General features: G+C 37.2%; 1 protein-coding gene across 2 annotated transcripts; it reads left to right on the top strand.

Moving 5' to 3' along the window:
• Window positions 1-1,248: 1,248 nt before the first annotated feature.
• mdfic2 (MyoD family inhibitor domain containing 2) lies at window positions 1,249-23,023 on the top strand. Of its 2 annotated transcripts, XM_088636315.1 has the most exons (4): window positions 1,249-1,377; window positions 1,723-1,807; window positions 16,772-17,017; window positions 21,475-23,023. In XM_088636315.1, the coding sequence occupies exons 2-4, from the start codon at window positions 1,723-1,725 to the stop codon at window positions 21,729-21,731; spliced, it is 588 nt and encodes a 195-aa protein (XP_088492441.1). In that variant the 5' UTR covers window positions 1,249-1,377; the 3' UTR covers window positions 21,732-23,023. The 2 variants fall into 2 exon arrangements, 1 of the variants encoding a protein (XP_088492441.1); XR_015939636.1 differs by lacking the exons at window positions 16,772-17,017; window positions 21,475-23,023 and adding an exon at window positions 2,132-2,454 and having other exon boundaries at window positions 1,315-1,377.
• Window positions 23,024-23,294: the final 271 nt, after the last annotated feature.

The raw sequence follows: 23,294 nt of genomic DNA, 5'->3' as shown, positions 1-23,294 counted from the left end.
TTAGGAAAAAATACAAGAACACTGCTGAAAATTTGGTTCAGAAGTCTGAATAGAATTTTAGTCATTATATTTTTAAAAAGATAGTGATGCTCTAGAATCAGTCCACCAACTCCATTCTGGTCTCAAAGTAATGTCATACAATGACTGGCTGGAAGAACAGAATCCCTTTTCGTCTTTCACAGAGAAGACTATGAGGAGACTTGATCCATATATGCAACATCCCCAAAGGCCGTAAAAAAGGCAACGCAGTGGACTTCTTCAGAATCAACAAACAAACCAGAGAACACAAATGGTAACTACGTGAAAACCCACTTAAAAGCAAGACAGGAGGCCCTTTTTTTTACATTAGCGGGGCAGAGAACGAGCTATCTAGCCATGTTATTGAAGTTAATAGCCATGTTTCCTTCGAGAAACAGCTAAATGAGATCCTTGGATCAATAAGTTGCTAGTGACCAAATGTGCTGGATGGGACCAACATCTTCTTTATACCATTTCTAAGTAGTGGTAAAAAACCATACCGTCCCAAGCCATAACCATTAATCAAAGGTGTAACAGGTAAAACAAATATCACTATACTGAATTTGAACCCACATTCCTGTGCTCCTGGAGATCATCAAGTTACTAAGACTCCGAATGGAAACGGGACTGTGCAATTAAAATGTACCCCTGCGTAAACAAGGAGTGGGCTATGAAGGTAAGTAAAATCAGATATTACATGATAATATAGACCAATTACAAGACCAATAAAATATGAACTAACCACGTGTATTAAGAATCCAAGAATTAGTAAAATGCTTCCCTCAAATTACATTAAACATATTCCCCTTAAAATCTAAAACACTAGTGCAGTAATGGCTGCGTATTTAAAACAAAACAGACGAAACCTAAGTATTTATAACATCTATTTGACAACTGATAGAACAATTTGCAAAACAAGTCTTCTGAAAAAAGGAATTAAAACGTAAAAAAATTAAAATGGTCAAATTAACCTAGGAGCAGGTGCGCTGCACTTTCCTAGAACTACGCAAAAACTTCCACACAGCTGGGCATGTCATGAAAACATGCTCGGTTCTGAAAAGTAAACTCTACAGCTTTTTCTTCCACATTAAAAGTGTCTGGCAAAAACAACGCATGGGTGAAAAGGGAAATGCACTTACTTTCTTGCAAATGTATTTTGTTTTTAAAACTTTGATATAAGTCTGTAAGACGGTTCGAATGTTTCAGGCGACGTCACGTCTCGGAGTGGGAGGGACTGAGCAGCCTGTTGAAGGGTGTGCTCGGCACTGATGGACCAAGCTTAACATACTTTCGTAAGGAAAGATCAGATGTACAGTACCGGTGTGCCTTATCGGTATTCTTTTGGAAAAGTTTATTCAGGTAGAGTGCTAATTTATTCTCTTATAAGCCGACCTGATTAATGTGTTGTTAGCAGTACAAAATACGCTGCCTTTTCGTTTTTAATACCCCTTTGGCAGATGGAAATGTTTTGTCATAACAAGATGATGTACTGTGGCCATCTGCAGAACTATAAATGGTAATATATAGTCGATAGTTTTGAGCCTGTGTAAGAAGTTAAAAGTGTCTGTCATTATTTAGGCAACATCTAAAGCACGTACTGCAGTAATTACCCTTTAAAGAGCATTTCAGAGGTTGTTACGTGAGTTATGATCAATGATTTGATATTTTATTCATTAATGCTTTTCGGGATTTCTCTTTGATCAGATGGCATCCAAGACTTCGAGAACAGAGGACAAAAAAGCAAATGAATCTATTGTGAATGGCGAGGAGAAAAGTCCTTTAAGCAGTGGTAAGCTTTTTTCCATCAGGCAGATGGCCTTGTTTTGATAACTCCTAATTCACAACCCACTTTAAGATGCTGAGACTAAACTTTTTGCTATGCTTAATTTATTATTATCAACGTACAGTTGCAAAAACATTAACTGATGTTAAAGAGTTACAACAAGGATTGTAGTGATTGCAACAACATTTGGTACATTGAACATTGAAAATAGGTAACAAAGAGTTATGTTGCCTAAACTGCCATTTAAGTTTATAAGATTTAGTTTTATTTCTTATATATTATTATATTTCTTTTTATTCTTATTTTTATCTTGTTCTTTTTTTCCCTCAGGATTTGACCATTTCATCCATACTGTTACAATCCTAAAAAAACAGGGCACTTTGAAATGATCTTTATAGACTTAATAGATTATTTTAAATGTTTCATTAATGCAGGATACAGACTTAAGGTTAGGTTTGTAACCTGGTTACAGTATGAACCCAGAAACAGTTCATACAGTACATTCCTGTACATCCACATACTGTAATCTTAACAAAAGATTTTGACTTCAGGTGAGAATAAACTATAATACACCTGTATCTATTTGTGGATAACACACTTTGGTAGCCTTCGTATAATATTTTTATTCATACAGCACTTTTCCAATATAATGTTTTAATAACTTCATTTTCTTATTTCTGATGCTACAAAGAAATGTTTCTGCTGTAATGTAATGGAAAGAGGACATATCCTGATATGAACAACACATCTTGCAAAGATGTGTTATCAGGGTTCTGACTGTCCGGTTTCTTAAAATGATTTGAATACTTACTGTAAATTACAACAACGCAAATCATAGTGTTGTACCAAATGTTTTGGTACATTAGAGACACGCCAGAAATGGGCCTTAACCCACATGTCCTGTAGAAAAAAATGTAAAATTGTTGATGTTGTTATTCTAATAAAGTGAATTATATGTTAATTTGCAAACAAAGAATTATATAATATTGTCACTTTATTTTTAGTATCCCTGCTAAATGGTCCACTGATCGATAATGTCCAGCTGGTCTGTTCAGATAAATGAAGATAAATGTCCTATGTGATTTTGTTCTAAGATAATGTAACTGACTGTTGCAAAACAGTCAAATAACTTTTTTTTTTAATCCAGAATATTGCTGTCACATGTACATACAATTTACTGAATCCCAATTCAAGCGTAATAAAACAAAGTACTGTATGTGAATGCTCAAAATCAGCCTTTAAAGATATTATTTTGTAGGTGATCCTGATTCTAGGAAATAATCAGAACATTAATTTTTCCCAAGCAGATGTCTTAAGTAGCAGATAAAGAGAATGTCAAAAACCATCAATATTTCAAGCATAACTGTGGTGATGCTTAAAAACATGTTTTTAAAACAACATCTTTTTTGCTGCTATAATGAACACTGTACAAGGGTTATTTGCATCTAAAATGCTATATGTGTGTGCAGTACATCAACATGTTTTTAGTTATCTAAGTTGTTAATTCTACAAAACAGTTTAAAACTGAAAATCAAGTGTTTAGAAAACAATTCAAATGGAATTGACAAGTACAGTACATCGTAACAATTTATTGTGACAAAAAGAATTAAAGGTACATTTGTGTTTTTCTGTTTTGTAATATGATGTTATTTATAATTTTGTAATATGATGTTTTGTTTGTCTCAGTTTGTTTTCTTCTTGTATTTACATGTATAACAAACAAAAAGGTTTGTGTTTCATAGCAGCAACCCTGGTGTTTATGTCAATTTCAAACCTTTTTGCAGAGGTTTAAAATTTCAGAAAATCATGGCTCACTTTCTTGTACATTAAGCCAATTTGCAGTTTATGATGGCTGCATTTGTGCTAAAAGCCAGTGAAGGCAATCTTCCTTACGCAAGCGTCTGTGGGTTATAATACAAATGTCTTAAGTGGATCGGATCTGTCAATGTTCAGCTTCAGCTGCTTTTGTTTCTATTCAAAATGATAAAAAGTTTACAATTAGTTATTTATAAAAAAGCACAACACATATAATGTCAGTATCAAATCTAAATGATAGTGTTATCCAAATATAGTAAAGATTTGATGCAATTTGGACTGCACTTTGGAGCAGAATAATTTTGAATTAACATTTTAACTTTCAACTGAAATTTAAAGTGTTAGAATACAATGTGGTGTACCGTTCCATTTACAGATTTACATTTACATATAAGGGTTCTCATCAGCAACCCAACATTTGGGAGTAAAAATTGCATTGTAAAATAAAATTCAGATGAACGTAATATCCCTGTTTTTTATCATCTTTAGCTACCACACAAGTCAAGGCTAATTTTGTGTTACTGTATTTGAATATTTTAATGTATAAAGTTAAAGGTAAATGATTAAAATAAGTCATGCAGCTCAATTGATCAATTGATAGTAGCTTGTGGATGTGAGGATGTCATCGAGTCATTTCTTGAAGATCCCAGAGAATCTGCTTCAATAATATGGGTGGGTATTTTATTCCAGACACCCACTACCCTTTCTGTAAATGTCTCCTGTTTTCAGTCCTAAATGCACTTTTCCAGGGATGGCATCAGATTTACATGTGTTTTCTCTGGGTCCTCCGGTTTCTTCCCACAGTCCAAAGACATACTGGTAGCTTAACTGTCTTTTGGGAAAATTGGCTCTGGTGTGAGTGTTTTTTTTTGTCTGTGTGTGCCCTGCATTGGACTGGTACCCAGTCTAGGGTATATCCTGCCTGCTTGCCAGGATAAGTTTCAGCTCCCACGATCCTGTATTGGATAAAGCAGTTAGAAAATGGATGGATCTACTATTTCTGTCTTCAAGTCCTTGTTTCACAGTTGGTTTTGAAATGCTAGTCTTTTGAGCTGATTTTATCAATACCATTCTGGTATTTTAGTAGTCTTACAATTTGTTTAATGTATAGAATGCCTCATTTGCTTCCTTCAAACAGTGATCAATCAGTCTGTCTTACAAAAAGTAAAACTATTGTAAATTATTTGTCTGTTCAGTAGTAACTGTTTAAAGTCCAATTCAAAAGCAGCAGAGTGTTTAGTGTTACGTTGATAATGATGTTTCAGGGTTGGCCCCCTCACCAAGAGACAAGGCAGGTGGCATTAGGTGAGCCCCACACACTCTTATGAAGAGTAAATACAAACCCAAGGATATAAAGTAGGCTAAAAAATTATGGATTTAGCTTTAACACAAAAGATAGAAAAATTCTGTTAGAAATGCATATGTAATATAATGTCCTTAGCTGCACAGTAAACACAGTCATACTGTATTACTGCTGACCATCTAGACCAGCAGAATATTTAGTGTTGACTTTAATTGTTTTGAGGGACAAAACCCTATCCATATGAACCCTCAAGAGGGGACCAAGCAGACCTTCACATATGCTAACTAAATGGTAAGACCATTAAACCTTTCTAAGGCCTTAATGTCAGATTGCATGTGACTTTGGCAGGCCCAGGTACCCCATCAAGTGGCTGATTTATCCTCTTTGGGTGACTAAAATGTCAGCTCACTGAGAGACACCTACTGTACTGTATGTGTAACCTATTTAAGGCTCGTGGCTAAATTCTGGACTGACACCTGGAGACCTGTTGAGGGAGGCAGTGTCTGAGGTAAGAGGACTTGCAGCAACATTGCAACAGCCAGGTGGAAGTGGAAGAGGAAGTGAGTCAGGAGCTGACATTAAGCCACTCTGGCTGCCAGCTGAGGGTTGTGGGAGTGTAGTAGTCTGTGCCCTGGTATGACATCTCCACTGAAGACAGTCCAAGGACGGTTGAAAAAATGTGGTCTATCTTCAACTATCCTTGCTACATTTTACAGGTGCACTATTGAGAGTGTGCTCGCATGTGGTGTTACAGTGTGGTTTGGCAGCTGCTCGTTTTCTGATCAGAAGGCATTACAGGGGGTGATCAGATGTGCCTAGTATATTATTGGAATAAAGCTCCCCTCTATTGTGGACATTTTTACAACTCGCTTTCTCAGGAAGGCTGGAAGTATTGCTAAAGATACCAATCTTCCTGGTTACTCACTTTTCTCCCCCTTTCCTTCTGGTGAACGGTATAGGAGCGTAAAGGCACGAACTTGCAGATTTACAGACAGTTTCTTCCCACAAGCTGTCAGATTACTGAATTCTTCCCCTACCACTGACTCACACTCATGTTTTTTTTTCCACACTACTTGTCTGACTTTTTTAGGTTTTATGTCATTTAACCTGTTGTTGCTGCTGCTGTTCGGTGTTTAGGTTTTTGGTGATTCCTTTAATGTCTTTGTATCGGAGCATACAGTACATGCAAATAAGCATTTCATTCCAGCAGGTCTGCAGTACTTGAAGTTGGAGCAGTAGATATACTGTAGGTGCTCCAGCTAGCCAGCTGAAAGGTGAGTGACTTTAAAGACAGTATGATTACAGATTGACAACATCAGAAGATTTCTAACTAGTGTAACATGTAGATCATAGTATGGATTGATTAAATAACACTGTAATTGATTAAACAAATAATTGACTTATGAATTGTATATATATGTATTAATTTATTGACGTTAGAAATAGGGTGACTGGTTTGCTTGTAGATATTTTTTCTGTGTAGAAGCTGATTGGACTTCTTCACAGAAAGAACTAACGTTGTCACTGTAGCTCGTTGAGTGGTGTGTTTGGGAGAGAATGTTTTTTTAATAACACAGATCCACCTCCAGGCGGATTTGTGAGCAGCAGTGTAAATGTCATCACATGCTACAGTGATTTTTTTATTAAGTTATGGAGTGTTGGGGCTAAAATACACATTGCCCGGGCGAAGATGATACACAAAGTTAATCAATGATAAAGAGAAGCGCATGCAGTGAGAAATCTGAACAAGCTGTTAACACATGGAATAGAGACATTATGCTGAACTGAAAAATCAGACAGACTGAAGATTTTTTTCATTTGAGGGAGGTAGAGGGGAGATAATTCCTGAAAGTACAGAATGCTAATGCTAAGTTCAAAGCAGTTAGCATTAGAAGATACAGTATGTGTAACATAAAAAGAAAAGTGAGTTAAGATTAGTAGAATGGGATAAAGTAGGCTAAATCAATATACAGTAGTTATTTTTGCTGATGCTGAGAAAGTGGCTGGGTGTGGAATGAATATATTGTAATGTATGGAATATAAAAAAGCTCACAGTAGAAGTAGGAGAAAGTACTGCTTCAGGAATGTGACAGAAGTTTTGGAGGGTTGGAGGATAAGAGAGAGCTGTAGATGAACGCCAGAAGAAGGTGAGACACCTAATGCAAGTGCCAAGATGTGAATACATCTAGCAACAGGGGCCCGACAGAATTGGCCGTCTGTATTGAAAATGAAGCCGAGGGGACTGGTGCTGGAACTGCGAAAAGCCTGAAAGTTGAGGCAACTGGCTTGAGCGGGAAGCATGCAGGACCCGAACCCGAGCCATAGGCACGTAGCTCAAGCAGGAATGTATATCTGCTTGGATAGCAGAATCACAGGGTGTTACAGAATGAACAAAGGAAAGAAAAAAGGAAGACTGGATAAATGTGCTCAGAGCAGAAGTAAAATGTAAAGGCTATCTGTTCAAATACAGTAGCTAGCTCACATCTGAATGAGTTTTTCACTAGTTGTCTTGGCACAAAGACCTGCAGAGAAATTCATAAGGATGTAAAAGGAAATGAGAAGAGAATCTGCAAGAAAGATACAGGCAGTGTACGGCATATACTGTAGCACAGTCAAAATGAAAACCCAATCCGAAAACCCTTTGCACAGATTTCGCATTTTGTTGCTTTTAAGCTCTCAGTCATGACACCTTGAAGTAGTAATTGGTTTTTGTTAAAAACACAATCTCCAAACAAAGCAAAAAAACAGAAGAAGTAAATGTGTAATATGAAATTTTAATATGAAATTAATATGAATAATGTTGGATAAATATTCCATCCCTTTGCTGTAGCAAACCTAAATTATGTTAGGAACAGAAAATGACTTTAATGAGTTACACTATTAGTGTCTTGAACACTGTTCTGCAATAATCGATCATTTGCATGATTTCACAATAAATACACCTACATTATCTCTATGAGGCACATTCTGTAAGGAAGAAATTGTAAACAAAGATTCAACCACGAAGAGGTTTTAAAACAACAAATATCTTTAATACATCTTTTAACATGGAGAGGTTGATCATTAAGGAGTGTAAGGCACGAAGGCATTGCCTAAATCAGACTGACCCTGCAACCTGAGTGTGGATCATTTTATATGGAAATGGGAACAGCATCAGAAGGATCTGTATACTTTTGCACTGCATATTTTCAAACTGCTCAGTTTGATTCCAGAACACCGGTTTACAATTTCAGGAAAGAATATGCAGGTATGAGACAGAGATTATGAATCAATTAAGATGGATATCCAGGATATCCATTTTCTAACCACTTTATCCAATAAACGGGGACAAGGGACTGGAGCCTATCCTGGCAAGCAACAGGCACAAGGCAGGATACACCCTGGACTGGATGCCTGTCCATCACAGGGCACACACAGGAATAAAAATGTACAGTACACACTCACACCAGGGCCAATTTTCCGAGAAGCCAATTAAAAGCCAGTTAACCTACCATTATGTCTTTGGGAATGTGGGAGGAAACCGGAGCACCAGAAGGAAATGCACAAAAGCACAAGGAGAATATACAAACTCCACACTGATAGCACCCCAGAAATTAAACCCAGGGCCCCAGCATTGTGAAGCAGTAATGCTAACCACAGCACCACTCTGCCACTCTAGAGATAAAACATATAGAGAAAGACAGAATATGAATTCTAAAATTAAAAAAAAGGTATTACACTATAATGAATTGTATGCTTAGGTAAAAAAGCATATACAAAATGAGAAGAAAATTGTTAGGAAATTAGGTAGAAATGGATGCTAAAATAGATAAGAAAAGGTTTTTTTTTCACCTAAGAGGTATTACAGCAGAAAGACAGTAGAGGATGATATGAACCGTCTGAGAGCTAATGATGGGAAACCTTTAGATGATGAAAGGGAAATCAGCAATGTATTAATATTTCACCCAGGTTTTTACCAAGGAAAGAATTGACAATTCGTTGCCTCAGGCTCAGGAAAACAAAGTTCTATGTGTTCGTACTACAGGCAGTTAGAATAAACAAATCTCCAGGGCCCAATGGTATTATATCACTTGTACTTGAAGAGCAGTGTTATCCATCGGCAATTAATAAAACCCTTCTGGCAGTGACTCAAGACAGAGGTGATACCGTTGACTGAAAAACTGCTAATGTAGTAGCCACCAATAAGAAAAAGTGACAACTGAATCAAATAACTATGGGCTTGGAAGACTTTGAAGTCTTACTTACACCTGTATTAAGTTAAGAAAAAGAAAATATTTAGAACTCAAGAAAAGGCTTGCAGTATATGTGTGACAGTATACAGTATGTATTCATATGTATCCATATGAATGCGATAGAGGTATGAATGCATTAGACGTTATTTGACGTAACTCACCTAGCTGAGGGAATGGCAACCTGACCATAAGGATAAGGCTGACCGAACCCCCCTTCAGTTCCACAAGCCAAAGAGCACTGCAAGGCTGTAGATGGAGTGGTCTGGTGTTGTTACTTCATTACTCTGCTCTCCTCCTCACTGGTAGCTGATGTGTGGTGAGCATTCTGGCGTACTATGGCTGCTGTCGCATCATCCAGGTGGGGCTGCACATTGGTGGTGGTGGAGGGGAGTCCCCATTGCCTGTAAAGCGCTTTGAGTGGAGTGTCCAGAAAAGCACTATATAAGTGCAAGCAATTATTGTTATAATTATTATTATATGCTGCTAGGTGTCACTATACTGTAACTGTTGCTGGGATACTGAAGTACAGGTTCTTTAGTTAATGGAAATGCTGCATACAATGTCTTTGTAAATTCCGCTCTGTTTCTTACTAAAACATTCTTAAAGTTGGTCACTGCTTTCCCCTGCCTCAATACTCCACATGTGGTAAGAGAAATGGGAAGACCAGAATGACATATACAGTACATGTATACATGTACAGTATGTAGAAATTTGAAAGTGGGTGAAATTAGGATAACTTTCCTCCTGAACTTTTGCTATAAACTCCATGGATCCATTACTGTGGATACCCAGCAGTTATGGATACAAATTTCATTAATCATAATAGAAAACAGTACTGATAAGGTTGAATGCTCAAACTGAAGTGATGGAATTAGCAGGGTGGCACAGAGATCTGTACTAAGGCCACTGCTATTCCTAATTTTTAACTGAATTATTTATATTCAGGTGCAGTTAGCAAACTAGTCAAGTTTGCAATTGACACCAACATAGGAGGATTAGATAATACTGTAGAAGCTCCATAGTAAGTAAAAAAGACCAAATTCAATACTGGGAAAATACCTTGCAGATGGTATTTAATATATATGTACTGTACAGTATGTGCACATGTGATTTTAAATTTAAGTTTAAAGAAGGTGCTTATTAAAAACATTTTTGTTGACATATTACTAATATCAAACAGTTTGGGTAAGTAATAAAAAAGGAAACAAAATGTTATGATATAGTTTAATTTGCATAATTTAAAAAAGGGACGTTAGAAAAAAATCGAACAGCACACCCATAAAACCTTATTTAGATTATTGTGTACAATTTTGATCACAAAGTTTTAAAAAATCAGTAGATTCTTTATCTAAAAGGATTGTCTTACAGTTATAAGGCCCAACTAACTTAATCTATCTAGTCTTGAAATAGGCTAGAAGGGGACCTATTCAGGAATGCAACAAAGTCAACCCAGAGGAAATTTAGCCAGGACACTGGGGTTAACTCTTACTCTTCAGCTAAGAATGGTACCATGGGATCTTTAAGGAAAAAGTAGCCAGTGATCAACATTGTCCCCCATCTAAAAAGTTCTTGAAGAAGAACTTCACTTGCTGAACTACAGAGTCATGGAGGTCTTGATCCACAACCAGCCTTGCTTAGCAGAGCTCTGAGATGTGATGAGATCAGGCTACAAATCAGTAAAGCTGATGCTGTTGAAACACTGGAGGTGTACTTAAAGCAAATGTTACACTTCATCAGAGGAAAAAAAAAACATGTTTTGCCACAGAGACCACATAATTATTGTCTAAATGCTGAAATGTGTTGTTTATATCTGGGTGTTATTTAAGCATTTATTTTCTGAATTAAATGATAAAATAGTGTGTGTTCCCATCTACTTCCAATTGGGTTCATTACTGTGGAGTGCTCAGTTCCAGATAGCTGCAGACCTATGCAGTGGTAAACACAGGCGCAGAGAATGGTGGATGATGGGAAATAAATTCGGCCTTCAGGGTCTAAAACTGTGCTTAGAAATAATTCAATAATTAGTCTGCTTTTTATAGACAGATTTGAATGCAGACTATTAATGAATTATTGCTGTGGCTGCACTACCCTGTTTATTTTCTACCACCTTTCCTAAATGAATAATTTACACTTTTTTCTCTTTTATTTAACATTTAATGTCTTATGATTTATTAACCGGCAGAACATATTTTCTACGCAGATTTTAAGAAGAATAAGCATTGTTAACCCGTACAAAAAACAAAACTGCTTTGGGCAGTCCAGGCTGATCATCAGATCTCACGCAAAAACTGTCTACATTCCAAGCAGGAAAATCTTCTTCAACAGACTACAATAAAATTAGTTTTAGGAAATTAGATTTATAGAATTATACACACATATAAAATATAAACTTCATTGGTCGGCATTGGTGGCACACTGGTGTAGTGTGCTCTCTGAAGGCACCAGTTCTGTAGAGTTTGGGCATTTACTGGGACAATTATTAATTGTAGCAGTAAATCACAAAATTGATTCTTTTGATGGCTTTAGAATCCAACCATGCGATATAACTCAAACAACGCACACACACAGGTACTAATACACGAGGATACATTTATTAATACATAGAATATGCATATAAACCTAACAGATCTTATCGAGATGGTTATCAGAATACAAAAGGTATATATTCAGTCAGTTACAAAGAGTTACATACAGTATATCAAGAGGACATACGTTCAGTATATCATTCATTTAGGCCGTTTCGTAAATGAACTTGGTTATAACTTCTACATTAGATACTCAAAACAAGTACATAACTCTTAGGAATTAAATTGATATCAACTGGTTGGGATAACAATTGAATTCTCGAGCAGTAATGCATTGAAGTTGAATACTCATCAAATCTCTGGGGATTCAGATCTCCTGCGGGCACAAAGAAACAGTTGCAGGCTTGTTGCTGTCCAATCCGCGCTCTCTGGCTAGGTGCCAGGCTGTGCTGTGCGGTTTGCGACGGTGCGCTGCAGATGCTCACTGACCGGCTAGTTAGTGTTGGCTTTAACTAGCAAAGTTTGCGCACAGGAGAAAAGATGACTGTGGGTCCCAGCAAGTCAGGAAGAGGACCGGTTCGTTCCTGATGAAGAGCTAGTTCTGAATAGTGATTCAGCTGTCCACAGTTCTGACCTGTTCACGAGGCCTGCTGCTGGTGCTAACCTCGGGTGGATCCTCTGGTTACTCTCTGGCAACCTCCGCTCTAGACTCTTAGAACAAAGGAAAGTTCTGGCACTCGGACACACTGGCCGTTCCGTGGTTGTCCGGGCTGAGTCTCAGGATGGTCAGGAGGCGCACTGTGAGAATGTCCTGCCCTTGGGAGCCTTCTGCTCCTGGGCCGTCCTGCCCTGGAATTCTCCTTTGAATTCCCTTTAGAATTGTCTCAGAATTCTCCTGAATCCTCTCAGGCTCTCTGTGTTGCCTGTTTTTACCTGGAGGAACTTCAGCTCGTTCATTGGCTGAAAGTTCCATGGGCATCAGAGTCCCACGTGGGTTACTCGGCCCTACCAGTCCCTGATTGGTTGATCAAGGTGAGATATGAGTCACTTACTCCTGACACTTAGGAATGCAGTCCAGATGTCCATCTGGCACTCCCTAGACAGATAGGCGCCAATGGATGACCATTGATCATGATAGCCAGGCTTAGCTAAGTGCATCCCCCTTTGGGAGCTGTCCCTTATCAAAGGAAACCTTAAATCAGCCTGCATGAATAGTTTCTCTGTGGCTGCACCACAGAGATGAACAGAGATGGGACCATTTGGGAAAGCTCAGAACACTTAATTCTTTCTTATTAATAAGCCTCGCCGCTACACTGGTTAGCATTGCTGCCTTGCAGTGCTGGGACCCTGCCTTCTATTCTGGATATGTGGTACTATCTATATGGAGTTTGTATGTTCTCCCTGTGTTTGCATGTGTTTCCTCCAGGTGTTCCAGTTTCCTCCCACAGACCAAGAAAAAAAACTGTAAGGTTAACTGACTTCTGAGAAAATGAATTGTGGTTTGATTGTGTGTGCCTGTGTCTACCCTGCCTTCCACTCGTTGCTTGCTGGGATAGGCTCCTGCTTCCCACCGACCTTGAATTGGAATAAGCAGTCAGAAAATGGCAGGATGAATAATCTTATGCTTCAAAAACCCAAACCAGCATCTGTAAATGTGAATATACAGACATTATAAGAAAAGGAGTGTGTCACTAAAGGATAAATGACATTACCTACAAACATTCAGGAGAAAGATGAACTTGAGTTCTCACCAACCCTGGGTATTAATGCAGGCCTCTATTATGGTCTATCCCACTGTTCACTGCACTGCTGAACACTGGTTCAGTAAATCATCTATCTGTTCGCTATTCATTTTGCTCATTCCTGCCTGGTATTACCTCCTCGTTGTTGCAACTCTCAGTCTTTAGATCTGTTTCAACCTCTGCTGTCTGAGAACTCAGTGCACCAAGAGAACCATTCAGCTCATCTTGTTGCTAGTTGCTAGTTCATTGATCTCAGGATCTCATTCAGCTCTTTTCTTGAAAGAAGCAGTCAAAAGTGTCACTTTTGACAGCCCCTTGTATAAAAAGAGTCTCTTGTTCCCCGGTGAAGCACATCACCTTAGTTTTGTGTGGCTTGTTCAAGGTTTCACTGATTTCAAGGTTTCACCACAGGGTTTGTACAATCTGCACTATCTGAAGCCCTCTTCTTTATTCAAGTCATGAAGCAGTTTCTAGTTTTTTTTAGTAGGTGCCACACATCAACCAGGTTGGTGCTGAAGTTCAGTGGAGAATGAAGTGGTCACCATCCTGTATGTAAAGCACTAATAGTAATAATAATAAGAAGAAGGATTATTATTATTGTTGTTGTTATAATTATTATTATTCAATCCTGTTTGCCTGGTCAGACATGTTGAGCAAATAACAATACACTTTATTTTATATAGCGCCTTTAAAGGTGGCCTCTCAAAGCGCTTTACAGAATGACAACAACGATAAATAAAAATAATACACCAGATAAAACACAATTACAATACACAGTGGAAACCGTGGATGCTGGTACTAAGTATAGTAGGAGCAGAGGGGTAAAGAATGGAACCAGTTAAGTAAAGGCTCTTCTAAAGAAGAAGGTTTTGAGTCTGAATTTGAAGGAGTTTCAGAAGGTGACTTTCTGATATCCTTGGGGAGAGAGTTCCAGAGCTTGGGGGCATAACAGGAGAAGGCCCTGTCACCCATACAATGTAGATGGGCTTGGGGGACAGTTAGGAGACCAGAATTAGAAGAGCGGAAGTTGCGAGATGGGGAGTAGGGATATAATAGTTGAGACAGGTACTATGGTGCCAAGCCATGCAGAGCCTTATATGTAGGTGAGCATGAGGATTTTAAAAGTCCACAAGGAATTTGACAGGAAGCCAGTACAAGGACTCCAGGATATGAGTAATGGGATCACTTGCACTAGACCTGGTTAGGATCCTGGCTGTCGAATTTTGGACATGCTGCAGTTTGTTCAATGTAGATTTAGATACCCCAGCGAATAGAGCATAACAGTAGTCAATTCGGTAGAACACAAATGTGTTGATCAGCTTTTCAGCCTCAGTTAGTGATAACATAGTCTAGTGATATTTCTGAGGTGAAAAAATATGTTTTGACACTATGCTGGACATGTGGGTTGAATGTTAAGCCAGAATTGAATATCACCCCAAGCTTTTTCAATTTAGACTGAAGCTCAAGTACAGAACCATCTACAGATAGGGTTACAGAATTGGCTTTACGAAGTTGATGGGGGGTGACAATAAGCATGACTTCAGTCTTGTCACAGTTAAGATTAAGGAAATTTTGAGTCATCCAAGTTTTTTATGTCAGAGATGCAAATAGAATATTGACAGCCACATCAGTGTCAGGTTTGGTATGGATGTATATTTGAGTATCATCAGCATAGAAATGATACTATAGCTCAGGCCATGTGATCTTAAAAGCTGACCAAGTGGAAACATGTAAATGCTGAAGAGCAAGGGGCCCAGTATTGAGCCCTGAGGTACACCAGACTTAACAAGATCAATTTCAGATCTATACCCATTAAAAGAGACAAAGTGACAGCGATCAGTGGGGTAAGACTTGAGCCATTTGAGAGCAGTGTCAGAAACTCCAAACATAGTCTCAAGATGAGAAAGTAAGATTTCATGGTCAACAGTGTCAAAAGCAGCACTGAGATCAAGAAGGATGAGTCTAGAAAGAGAACCTGAATCGGAAGCTATTACAATATCGTTAGTGACTTTGGCCAGGGCAGTTTCAAGTACACAGATGTACTAGGCAGCTGTCTTAAGATTCTGCCTTATCTTTGTATGACACTTGATTTCCAAAGACTTTTGAGGAAGTGCTTTAGGTTATTATCCTATTAGCCTTTACTACCTGGAAACGGGGTATTTTTGTCAGTTAATCTTTGTATAGTAAGTGACGTTTAATATGCAAGTACATACATTGCTTTTGTTCTTAAGTTTGGGTTGACAGCATGTCACAAACATTATGATAAGTACTATCCTGTGGTTATTTTTCTGTATTATCCAAAACATGGGTGGACATCTAATCAAATTGCATTATCTAGACTAAATAAATAGGTACACATTCAGAAAGTGAAATTGATTACTCCATTCTTAAAAAGACAAGCAGCGCAATGATGTGATTCTCTCCTTTGCCATCATCTCACCTCTAATAGAAGATGGCCATTTTATTAGCTTCCCAGAAACAGGCAAGCTAGACGATGGGGTTGTTTGTCAGCATCTTATGTATTAATCATATTCTTGTGCTTTTTTTGCTGTTTGAAGCACACAATTCTGCTGCTTTTAAGAGCTGTCAGTGCTGCCTATGCTTGTCTTCTGTGTGGGCTAAAGTTTCAGTAAGGAGTCAGGATTTCTTTCAACTTGGTTGTTTAAATGTTTGAAGTGCAGAGAAATGAAGATAGTAAAATGAAGCTCATTCCTCATTATGCTTTGGCAGATTACATACTGGCAGTTTGAGGAGAAGTAACTGAGTCCAAATAATATGCTCCAATCAATATTTTCCCTATTAAAAAGAGCATCTCCAGTATACTTGTCAGTCGGATCATTGCGTTACTTTCTTAAAAGGATGCCCAGTTTGGTTCTGTCTGTAAAAAAGAAAAAAAATCTTTGGGATCTAAATGTTAATGCGTGCCTGTTCAGATTTTAATGCGTTAGCACTTTTCCTTTGAGCAGTCATGTTTTCTTGATGGAAATTGCCAAAAGCTAGAGCCTGTTTGTTTCTTAATACAAGTTAATCCAAAAACGTAAAAAGCTGAATTGGCCTTTTAACATAATATCAAAAATTTGTTAGAAAATGTAAACTTAAAAATAATTTCCAAGTTCCAAGAAATTTGATTTTCTGCACCAGCATGGGAACAGGGGGTTTGAAATTATATTTGGCAATGGTAAAGAAATGTAAGCACTGCTTTGAACAGTTTTACTGAATAGCCTTAGGAGTTAAAAATAGGAAAGATTTTCTGTATACTGTACTACTACCTACTTTCACTGATAATAATTTAACGTATGACTGTTTTATATACACTGTAAAATTGTTAAAAATATTGTCTTTAACATTTACAGTAGGAAACATGGATCCGTCTAACAAGGACCAACTATGGAAAGCAGAGCCAGCCGAAGGTTCAAGAAAGATGGGTGGAATTGTGGAGTATGAAGAGGAGAAATCCAGTACAGGCACACCTTCACCAGAGCCTTTAGGAAGAAGTGAATGGGGGAGATCTAGTTATTCCTTGTGTTCTGTGGATAGATACAGTGGCCGATTTTCTCCCAGAGAAGTTAATTCACCAACCCAACAGCCCAACAGTGGAAGTATGTCTCAGTATCTACATTTTGGCATTACATCAATATAAATGTTATTACGGGCCTTATTGCAAACACTTGGCAATTTGAGTCCTCTGTTGTAATTTCATTTTAGTGGCTATTGATTGCTACTGTAACTTCAAAGGCTACATGTGTAGTGTGGGTTTATCAGGAGATATAATTAAGTCAAAATCCCTTTTTTTTTAAAAGCCATAGTTTTTTTTTGTTTCTTCATTTTTTTCATGTTTGTATGTCACCATTTATTAGTGATCTTGTTCATTCCAAAAATTGCAGATTGGATCTAAACGATTAATTTTGTTTTTAATGGCTTTAAGTATGGCTATAAACATGCATTTATACGCTTTGAAAATATTAATTATTAAACCTCATGAATGATTTAAACCATGCAGCTAGAAAAACACGCTATCATTAATAAATAGGCTGCTACAGTTGTAATACAGTTTGTTACATAAAAAACTCAAATTACTTGTGTATTATTAATTCTATTAGTATACTAGTATATTTAAGACATTCAGATAAGATTAATAAAAGTTAACAAGTATAAATGTATAAGATCCAATTTGAAAGCATAAATCTATTAAGCATTCATTGGACAATATATAGGGTCTTGCTGAAGTATTTGGACCCTTAATCAGTTTTCACATTTTGTTGTTTTAAAGTTTGCAGTCATGACACTTTAAAAGAGTTCTTAGCATGTACTACTGTATATACAGAATCAACTCCCCACTTTAAAAGCCAAAAATAAATAGCTAATTAATAAGAACAAACAATAGAAATATCATGATTGCTTAAGTATTCAAACCCTTTGCTGTGGCAAACTTAAATTAAATTAGGTGCACAAAATTGCCTTTAAGGAGCCACACAATGAGTTGACTGGCCTCTGTCTGCAAATCAATATTAGTGGTTCACATTAGTTTAGAAAGAAATACACCTATTTTTGTAAGGTCCTTCAGTCAGGTAGTGATTTTCAAGCAAAGATTCAACCATGAAGACCAAGGGATTTTCATGAGCTGCAAAATTGTATCAAGGCACTGATGGGGAGAAGGGTTTAAGAACATTTCAAGTTCAAGTCCCTTAATATCTCTTTGAGCATGATGAAGTTGATCCTAGATCCTAGATGAGGCTGTCCCTGCAAACTGAGCAGCTAAGCAAGGAGGAAACTGGAGTAGGCAAGGAGTATCACTGTGGGGCCAAGAGTGACAGATTTTGAAAGAGTTATAGATTTCAGTGTCTAAGATGCGGGAAAATGTTCATGGGACAGTTATATCCCAGTCACTCCACCAAGGGGCTTGTATGGGGCAAAAAACATCTTACATCCCACACGTAACAAAGCAAATACTGGTACAGTAGCTGCAAACATGGCGAAAAGATCTGTGATCAGACTAGGTAAAACTGAAAAGTTTTGGTCTAAATGCAAAGAATTATATCTGGCAAAAACCCAACATAGTGCTTTAGTCAGTCTACACTTACCCTCCTGTCAAGTGTGGTGGTGGCAGCATTATGTTGTAGCTCTGCTTATCAACAGCAGGGACAGGGTGGCATTTTTAAAAACTTTAAAAATTGGGAACATAGGTAGAGTACCAGCAAATCTTAGGTAAACCTGGTTCAGACATAAAACTGGGATTGAAAATCATGTTTCAGCAGGATGAAGATGCAAAGCAAAGGGCAAGGCTGCACTGCACAGGCTTAAGAATAGGAGAGTCCTTGAGTGGCCCAGACAAACTTCCAGACTTGAATTCTACAGTGAACTTAATAGAGAAGAAAACTGCTGTCCATACGCAATCCCCAAGCAACGTGAGAGAGCTTGAGCAAATCTGCCAAGAAAAATGGAAAAAAATGTTGGTGTACAAAGTTGGTAGAGACCCAGAAAGACTTGAGGCTGTCTGAGTGCTTGTGCAATCAATATATTTCATATTTTTCTCTTTAGTTTTTTTTCTTACATTTGCTGTAACTTATCTTATTCCTAGAAGTTTTAGTTTGAGCTTTCAGGTTTTGAATAAAATATTAAGTTTAAAAAACTATTAAGTTATAATTTCACAAACAAAATAACATATAGTAAGTGTTTGAATACTTTTATATGGCAATGTATAAATATTTTGAAACAAACACAGCTACGGTAAAGGATACTATATCATAACTTATTGGTAAATAATTATCATTAGTCCTGGAATATGAACCAAAAGTGATTTTTGTCTCTTGAAACTCAAAAGTTAAGAAACTGTGCTACATTTTAACCCTTTTTTTAACCAAACCCAATTATACAATTATACCAATTACTTAATTAATATTAAACATGTAGACATTTATTTATGCATGCTGAGAACCTGATTGATGACTGCTTAGATGTCTCCCTAAACTTCAAAGTCCATTTACATTAAAACATATTTTTAACTCACAAAACACAGGTTTTCTGCACAATCTAATAAACAACCCCAAAAGTATTACATCCCCTAAAGCTGCTTGGCTGTTATTTTTCAGCTATTTTTAATGTGTACCTATAGCCTTCCACTTGTGACAACTGATAGGTTGTCCTGATTTGTGTTCCTCAGCAGCCATTAGGCAAGTGAAATGAAAGGCTCTCTGAATATTGCCATGTGACAGCATTACCATAACTTGCAAAGGATCCTTTTAAAATTGACTTTAGAGGTTGATGTTAATTGATTATGTCTAAGAACAATCTCCATAGTTGTCTTACTGTTAGGAAGTGAAAGACTGTGATTTCTTAAATTATGCATGTTTTAAAAAATACAGTATATAGGGGAGAGAAGCTCTTAAACGTGATGAACAGTATGCTCAGTAGCTGTCCAGTTCTTGTCAAGACAAATTGACATTTTGACAGCTATGGGACTTGCACATTATAGACACTTTGTTTGCTTGTTTATCCTCTTAGCTCTTAGTTCTCTTTTTTTATAAAGCTCCATATACAGCACTTTCACGCCACACTACCTGACATGGTCTGCATATACTATACTGCGTATTTAGCTATACCCAAAGTTTTCAAAGAATAAGTTCAATTTTTTTTTAGATCGTTAATAAGCAATCCCAAAAATAAAAATAAAAATAATTTTAAAAATGTAATTTGTACTTCTTTTGTAAGATTTAAAGACATACTTGAAAAATCTTAAACATACTTGTTCTAAAATTACTGGCATTTGAATAGTACCATATGGTCTACTGGTCACCTGAGAAATGTAACAAAATGTGTCCATAAAGATGTGTATAAAAGGCACAACTCTGTTTGGTTGGAATATAAAGTTGCTTGACCCTGACCTATATCTTACAAATTAAGCACATGAATACTTTGGCTATTCATAATATTTACATAAAAACCAATGATAAATTTAAATTATTGCTATTACAAATTTTTAGTCTTAGTTTTTTAAATATATCCCAAAGCCTGTACTCTCTAGTAAAGTAGTAAAGAGCTGTGGGTATAGAACCAGTTATCACATAACCTCAGTAATTCATTAAAGTAGCCCCACATGAGGACATCTGCAACTTTACTGCTGTATTGTGTGCAGTTTTTGAAAGGAGTTGTCCAAAAGGAAAAATTAAAACTTTTTTCACATGCTACGACCTACTTGAGTTTAACCTTGATATATTTTTTGTGCAGAAGTTAATTAGCATGAATTTTAAATAGTCAATGTAAACAGGGCATTAACGATCTCTGCAAATTAAAATTGCCTGCTATGTCTCATGTGACCTTTGTAGACAGACCAAAAATCTGTTCCATCAATAAAAGACTGAATTACTAAAGGCTAAAGTTTCCACGTGACGCTATCAGAATATCCATTGCACTTTTGAAAGACTTGTTGCTAGTGGTAATGCCTATTAACATTTTCACTTGCTTTTTTAAAGGAAAATAAGCCCCGTTTTTGGAGATATTGAACTTCTGCCTTTGATGGCAAAAATGTTAGGGCTCAGCATTTCTTACAGGAGGAAATGATAAAAAACTAAATGAATTTCCTACGTGTGCCCCTATTGAATCTAGAGATTTATAGGATGGTTAGGTTTCTTTTAAACCAGGTTTGTTATTCTATTCAATTTTATTTTTTTGTGTAGCACCCTTTGCCACAAATTGTCATAAAGCATTTTTCACACAGTATTTACAGGGCCTATACAGACAAGAGTTATACAATCAAACAAGTCAAAGGGAAATGAGGGTAAGTGGATAGAACTATTTTAAAGTATTACAGAGTTATGGTGTAAACATGAGGCATGTAGGAAAGAAAAACAAAAAACTGCACAAGAAAAAAAATAATCTCTGTGGATATAAGGCTCAATGGTTTCCCTCCCCTCCAGGCACTAGCTGTGTGTAGAGAGGTAGTATTTGAATAACAGGATATGTGAGAGTCATATTGTTGAGATGTTGTGTACTGTATATTACCATGGTACTTCAATGCTAAGTTTCACTTCTTGCCTGTCTCTCTGCTCTCTCTCTTCAGATGACTGTGCTACCCTGATTCTGACCTGCCTCTTCTGCAAGTTTTTCGACTTCCTCCTCATGCTGCCTGACATGTGCGAAAACACAGCAAGTCTCTGTTGCCCTTCGTTCAAATACCAGCATGCATCCACTGATCAAACCGCCAACAGTGACTGCATCTGTAACTGCGAATTCGACTGCAGCTTGTTTGATGCGTGTCACGAGACCACTGAATGCCTGGAACTGGCCATGGAGATCTCTGAGATTTGTTATCGTTGATTTGTGGCCACAGCAATGTTGTTATTTGGAAAGGGTCATTCACAACAACATGGCACAATGTACAGCATAGGTACAGTATGATACTCAAGACAGATGAAGGGCCATATGCTTGGTTTGCATAATTCAAAACAATACCAGTGAGGTACAATTTCTGTACCAGATCTTTCAAGCACCAACTTGTGTATAAGGTAGATTAAATACCAGTGTTAAGACCATTTATACAACTGGACATATCTATTGTTCAATGTCCTGTAAATCCTATACCTGTTTTTTTATCCTTTTGGGTATATGAGAGGTGTGTCTGCTTCAATACTGTGGCAGTTGGAAGTCTAGAGGATTGGTGTGGATCCATATAAAAGGTAGCAAAAAACATTTCATGTGGTTCAAAGCAGTGTCTTTAAGTGGGTGATCCAAAACACTACACAGTTAGTCTTTTCAAGACTGGATGAAGATACAGTATGGAGATCACCTGGTTGGTATTAGGGGGATTGTTAGTCATTTAGCCAGTTGTGCAATGATAGGAGGACTATGAATTGGCCTTTTATCTGTGTTCTGGTTCTCCATAGGTTTGCCTAAAGTGGAACTACAACTGTAGCTAAGACAGACAATAATTATTTGATATTAGAGGTCACTTACTGTAAGTACAGCATGTGCACTTTTCTCTGTTTGCTTTGTAAACATACAGTAAATTGAAAATTGACCTGATGATTACCTCATTGCTGCACAATGCATATGTTCGTATAAAGGAATGCTACTGGAACAGCTTGGCAGTAGTTTTTTTAAGCAGGATTTAAGATACCAGAAGATTGCCCTACTATAGCTATCATTCTGTCAATATCATTCTGTGTAATACTCTAACTTGTCTGACAAGTAAATCTGTCTTCTTGTAAATCTTTAATTTTTTGCTTCAAACATTGCCTGCAGCCTCTGTCTAGCCAGTCCATCTCTAAAGTTCTGGATACAGTTCAGATCAATTCTTGGAATTATTCAAAATAATTTACTGTGTTTCTGTTTGAATTCTTTCTGATAATAATCTCACACTTCATCAAAATGTGTTCCATTTTAAAATTCTGTTATCGGCATATATTCTTCCCGTGAAATAAAATACACTGAAAAAGTAACACTTTTCAGTAAAACTTTTTCCTGTTGAAGACAGATATGGTAGTGTCAGCTGTCTGTTCTAGAATGAAACTTCTACAGGTTGTTAAAGGAACAAGATGCCTCCACAAATACATATGTATTTCAGTATTTTTCCTGTTTTTGCTTGTGATGTTATGATATTAGTTCTGTTAATAAAATGAGCATGGTACAAATGTTGCATGTGGTTTGACTGTTGATGCTCCGTTCTGTTGTTTTTGAGCTCATACTGTATTTTGATTCACATATGAAAAAGAGGGAGGCATGGTGACACAGTGATTAGCATTGCTGCCTTGGAGTGCTGGGGGCCATGAGTTCAATTCTGTATGTGGAATGCTGTCTGTGTGGAGTTTGTATGTTCTCCCTGTTTCCATGTGGGTTTTCTTCAGGTTCTCTGGTTTCCCCCCACAGTCCAAAGACATACTA

Source organism: Lepisosteus platostomus, chromosome 6 (genome assembly GCF_059453375.1).
Source record: "Lepisosteus platostomus isolate fLepPlt1 chromosome 6, fLepPlt1.hap1, whole genome shotgun sequence".
NCBI classification, from domain to species: domain Eukaryota; kingdom Metazoa; phylum Chordata; class Actinopteri; order Semionotiformes; family Lepisosteidae; genus Lepisosteus; species Lepisosteus platostomus.
Note: the sequence above shows the minus strand (reverse complement) of the source record. Positions and strands in the feature narration are given on the sequence as shown.